The following is a 6000-nucleotide window of genomic DNA, read 5'->3' on the forward strand; positions in this document are numbered from 1 at the left end:
TGGCTTTTGATTAAGCTGATATTCTAACCAGATTTTTTGTTCTATTTGTTTTTTTTATTTTTATTGGTGGGCTTGTTTGGTGAGAATTCGTAAAAGATAAATGATATTTTCCCCACTGTCTGCTTGTTGCTTGCAGTGTTCACTCGAGCCTCCTCACAAAGTGCTTTTTTGACAGAGTATATGGTATCCCAGCATATGATATCTTCTTTCGCACCTCCACAATTTCAGTTGATGGAACGTGCAGCTGCCATGGTTTGTGTGTCCACACAGTGTCTCCCTGCACCCTGGCCTTCACGCGTCACACCGTAACAAAAGACAAACATTTTACCCCGGGTATTGAGACGGAGTAAGAGTATTCAACCGCTTTTGCATGTGCTCACGCACACGCTGAGAAGTGCTACGTCTCTATAGCGTGTGGCAGAGTCAGCCACCTGCTACCTCACGTTGACTCTAATGGCATAATGTGCCATTTGCCTACTCCGGGAGTGAAGGAAATGGCAAATCGCTTCCTCACTTGGCAGGCCCTCTTATCTGGGGTGACTTTAATAGCTGCATTTTGACAGATTATTAGGTTTTAGTCCTCGAAATCTGTCACTCACAGATATTTCCAGAGGGAATTAGGGCCGGTTCTTTCATCTTGCTCAAGGGTGCGATGGCAGTACCCTGGTCTTTGGTTCTTACCCTCAACCTTCTGGCCAGTTCTCTAACCAGCAGCGCTAGGTAAAATACCTGGCTATCCGAGTGCCTGGGCCCTTGGTTCTCCAGGGTAACCGACCAGCCCCAGGCCGCTCTGCTCTAGACGCCGCTCTGCTGTAGCCGCTCTGCTGGAGACGCCGCTCTGCTTTAGACGCCGCTCTGCTTTAGACGCCGCTCTGCTGGAGACGCCGCTCTGCTGTAGCCGCCGCTCTGCTTTAGACGCCGCTCTGCTGGAGACGCCGCTCTGCTGTAGCCGCTCTGCTGGAGACGCCGCTCTGCTGTAGCCGCTCTGCTGGAGACGCCGCTCTGCTGTAGCCGCCGCTCTGCTTTAGACGCCGCTCTGCTGGAGACGCCGCTCTGCTGTAGCCGCCGCTCTGCTTTAGACGCCGCTCTGCTTTAGACGCCGCTCTGCTGTAGCCGCTCTGCTGTAGCCGCTCTGCTGTAGCCGCTCTGCTGGAGACGCCGCTCTGCTGTAGCCGCCGCTCTGCTTTAGACGCCGCTCTGCTGGAGACGCCGCTCTGCTGTAGCCGCCGCTCTGCTTTAGACGCCGCTCTGCTGTAGCCGCTCTGCTGTAGCCGCTCTGCTGTAGCCGCTCTGCTGTAGCCGCTCTGCTGGAGACGCCGCTCTGCTGTAGCCGCCGCTCTGCTTTAGACGCCGCTCTGCTGTAGCCGCTCTGCTGTAGCCGCTCTGCTGTAGCCGCTCTGCTGGAGACGCCGCTCTGCTGTAGCCGCCGCTCTGCTTTAGACGCCGCTCTGCTGTAGCCGCCGCTCTGCTTTAGACGCCGCTCTGCTGGAGACGCCGCTCTGCTGTAGCCGCCGCTCTGCTCTAGACGCCGCTCTGCTGTGGCCGCCGCTCTGCTGTAGCCGCCGCTCTGCTTTAGACGCCGCTCTTGTAGGGCTTTGTTTTTAATTGTTGTTAGCAACTTATCGCACAACAATGTCATGCACGGTGCTGTATCTGGCAGTATTTTCAGTTACCATTCATGCGCGTTGCCGATGGCTATGACTTGTTCATGTCATACATTTTTAATATATTTATTTATTAACACTTATCATGGTTGTATATATATAGAGGTGAGTGGCTTTATTCTTGTCATAGTTGGTGTTCTCATTGGTAATTTCCTTACGTTATTGGAGTCGTTGCTTTAAAATTATTTGCTGGGTAACGGTAGCATTGACTAGCCTGAGAACCCTTCTCACCGAACCACTAGCTGTGATGCATAAAACGTGCTGTGCTGTTAGCGCTTGGCTAGCGAAATCATTATTGAACGGTGGCATCGGAATTCAGCGGGCCCACTGCCCCTTAAGAGAGAAATTAGTCTTGATAAAGACATCCAGATATTAAAGCCAGTCTTAAATCACAGACTATGACGGAGAATGTTTTGTGAGAAGCCCATTAATTCCTAGAGAAATTGTGCTTTGATCCGGAAATCCATATATGGGCAACAGTTTTGCTCTGTGTTGCATCAGACTTCCAAGGCCTATTGATAAGCAAGCGTTGGCACAGAAATGATCAAGCTGTAGCTTCCAGGTTGGTTTCTCTTCAACCTGGTTAAGACTTCCCCAATGGGGCAATTGACAGATCAATTAACTGGCCATCAATCCTTATTGATGATCCCTGATTTGGTCATAGTCAGGCATATATGAAATGATGCGCTCGTCACAGCCAATTAGAATAAAGTATTCAGCTAAGTCATTGTATATTGGTCTTGATTTGTCTGATTTATGATTTGAGACTAACATTATTTGCATCATATCTGACACTGATGAGCATTGTGTTATGCATTTTTTTGTGGTGCAGCCCAGCCAAGATGCGTTCTATAAATATATTCTTCCTCATGCTTGTAGGACTTGATTCGGAATCTGGCAAATTGTGATCATTCGATCTGTGAAAAAAATGAAAATCACCACCCCCCAATGCATATTTTTGCTGAAAAGGGGCTCCTTGTAGATGGAATAAAAATGTGTATGCAGTGCAGTCTGTAAGCCAAAAGAAACTTGAATTTGTACAACTTTTTTGTATTGAATTTGTACCACTGTCCAAATACTTAAGAATTGCACTGTAAGCTTACACGTACAGTACATTCCTGTGCAAATGCACATATAATTATAAACACATGTGCATCTACATGCAGAGATACTCCCACACACAGCAGCCAGCTCCCTTCTGTCACTTTACCCAGATCGGTATAAAAAGAAAATTATACCTTCAGGTGATGGAAGTCTCCGGTTGCAAGTTGCACGCACTGTATTTTTAATATTTCAAAATGTCATCAATTTAGAGTTCAGAAAGATCTAAATTTTCTGTAATTTTTCCAAACTATATACCACTTAAAATAGGAAAGGAGTGAGTAGGTGGAATGCTTTTCCTTGATAATTATTACATTTGAATGCCAGGAGCCTTTGATTAACTAGACATTGAAATTAGAAAGGCGAGAAAAATAATTGTGTTCATCAGGAGCTGTCTTTCCTTTCTGCTGCTACTGCGATAAATACAGTTGTAGCCCTTTTCACACACACACACACACACACACACACACACACTGCTGTGTAAGTATTTGGGCAAGTTCTGTACTCCAGCGCGCTGAATGAATATGAGGTTAAAGTGCAATCTGTCGGTTTTAATTGCTGCGTAAGCCATTTGGGAATTGCAGCCCCTTTTATACGTCGTTCTCTCTGGCAGCAATTGTATTAGCATTCAAAATATTGCCACATTTGAAAAGTATTGCCTGCTGCATTGCCATAAACAAAGCCCTTGCATACTGCTGCTTTGGTGTCAACCAATGTCTGTTCATGTCTTGTCAGATTGCGGCCAAAATGGGGGGTGACCAGATGGCCCACCTGAACAGCTCCTCACCTGTGGTAGACCCCTCCCTCTACGGCTATGGAGGACCGAAGCGGTCGCTGGACGAAGGGGGTAAGCTTAGCCCGCACGCTAAACTTAGTACTGGGGTGTGAATTTAGCTTTAGCTTTGAAGGTACAATAGGTAAGAATTTTGTGTTAAAACATTGTTACAAGACCATTGTAAATCCCGTCCTATCATTGAAAAAGGCTCTCTGACATGACTCACCCTCTGCCTGTGCTTATAGTCCTTAAATTCGGGTTTCAAAATATGCAGTTTACGGGGCCGGCACGCTGTGCCGAAACATCATACGGCTGTACAATAATTCAAGCTCATTGGTTGAAAATTGGTTCTAATTGCCACAGCCAATGGCGTTTCAATGTCAGCGTGTTCACAGAGAAGGGGGAGGGATAAACAGTGTTGTGGTTTGAGTGTGTCTGTTGCTGCAGTTACTCTCTTGACCGTTAGAAGTCCGAAATTTCCTATTGTACCTTTAAACCTTATTTTATAATTAATCACGATGACGGAAGCGATTGAAGTCGCTGGCTGATTTTTGCCCCCGTGGTTTGTCGCGGTTATATTGGGAAACGCATTCAGCTGAACATGGCGTGCTGCATTTGGGTTTTTTGGACTTGAGCATTCTGCTTCCAGTGCGCTATTGTACAGCTGAAAATGCCTGTGTGCACATGTTTCCGTGCAGATAAGTGAACTTCAGTTCCATTCAATCCTGATTATCAAGCACTGCACCGCAGATTCTCGGGACGGCATGGCCAGCCAGCTAACCTTGCCAAATATAACTGAATTTAGTCGGCTAATAACTGTAGCGACCAAACGCAATCAAGGGCTGACTAGCCATTTGGGTAACCACCAAGGTGACCCTGCGTCTCCAGTACAAACCCAGAAATGCTTCCTGCTCTTCTTTTTCTTTTGGCCACAGGCTTTTCAGATGCAGCCCACAAAGAAACGAGGATCCTGCCCAGAAACATCCCTAACACTTTTTTTTATTTTTTTTATAATAAATTCAGGCAGACGAGCACAGAGTGGGCAGAAGTGCACACAGACACAGATTGCCTGTGCATTATATTAATGGCTGGGCTTGGTTGTATTGTGATATTCTCAAGGTGAACATCCGGTGCAGTATTCCTTTAAGTTTGCTGATGTTTTTGAGCAAATCCTTTTCCGCCTCAAATAACTCCTAGAATATTTTTGTTTCGGCAAATCTGCGGGTGAGTATCTTACAGGTGTCACCTCTTCGTTAAGAGCAGGATGAAGCTATTGTTATTAATAATAATTTATTTTGTAATCACGCAGAAGCGTTTTAATGTGGCCTCCGCAGTGGCCCTTCCTTTCGGGGTGCAGAGTCAATGCCTCACTGAATGCAGAGCTTTTGGTTTAATTAGAATTTCCTGTCATTGAAAGAGTCTTTTCTGCCTGTTATTTTTATTTTATTTTATTTTTTTTAAAACGCCTATTATCCCAATCCAGATTCCCTGTTTAGCCCTTTTTCATTTGTTTCATAATCAGGTTTACGCACAGGGTCACAGACTCAAAAGAAATGCATTCCTGAATGCTTTCCAAAGTCTACTGGGAGCTCTACGCAGTGATCCTTTAACCTTCATAATGACGCTAATGTTAGTCATGAACTATATTTGGGGACGATAATAGACACCAGTCTAATCTACATGTTGATATCTGTACATTCCTTTTTTTCTCTTGTAAGAAATGGTGTTTTTGAGAATGGCATGCGCTGCACAACGGGCTACATGACGAGGTTAAGTTTAGCACTGGACTGACGGCTGTTGATGAGCTTCTTTTGGGAGTATTAGTTCAACGGAGCGATGTACTGGAAGCACAAGATGGTTCTCAGATGACCCACAGATGTGCAGTGGGATTAAAAATAGATTATTTTGTCTTGTGAGTTGGTCATTTTTATCCTGAAATTTCATGTTTAAGCTTTGTTCCGATTTAAAATAGGATGTGTACGTGCTAATCTGTCCTTTACCCCTGTTGCAAAGGCCACAAGCGCCAACTCGGGTGGTGCCCAGAGTATGCCCAGAGGGGGTAGTCTGTCGTCGGATTGAGAGGTAGCACTCGAGGCGAAGCAGTTTAATTGTGAAGAAAGGTGCCGGTAAAAGAATCAATCGCTCTGTCTGCCGTACGCGGGACAATTGTTTTTGATTTGTGCAAAGCAGAGCCGGACATATGTTCATGTTCACGTTTGAACAGGTGGGGTGTTTTGCGGAGGTCAGATGTCAAGGATTACTGCCGATAGCACCGTCCCCAACCCCCCCACCCCCTCCAGGCAATGCGGTGAAAAATGGATGACTCCCTCGTCATTCACATTCACCCAAAACAGGATTTAGGTTGCTTTGCAATTTGGTGGGTGGGTGGGTGGGGGGGGGATTGCGAGTTCTGCATATCCTGGAACATTTCAGCAAACAAGACGCAGAGGGCCAAGCGGA

General features: G+C 46.0%; 1 protein-coding gene across 3 annotated transcripts in view; it reads left to right on the forward strand.

Annotated features, from left to right (window-relative positions):
* Nucleotides 1-6000, forward strand: part of LOC133140257 (far upstream element-binding protein 3-like) — a 34930-nt gene that overhangs the window by 5070 nt on the left and 23860 nt on the right. For all 3 annotated transcript variants that reach the window (XM_061260026.1, XM_061260025.1, XM_061260027.1), the window contains exon 2: nt 3501-3612. In XM_061260026.1, the coding sequence (XP_061116010.1) occupies nt 3501-3612 (112 nt within the window). The remainder of the gene's footprint in view (nt 1-3500; nt 3613-6000) is intronic.

This window comes from Conger conger, chromosome 11, assembly GCF_963514075.1.
Source record: "Conger conger chromosome 11, fConCon1.1, whole genome shotgun sequence".
Taxonomy (NCBI): domain Eukaryota; kingdom Metazoa; phylum Chordata; class Actinopteri; order Anguilliformes; family Congridae; genus Conger; species Conger conger.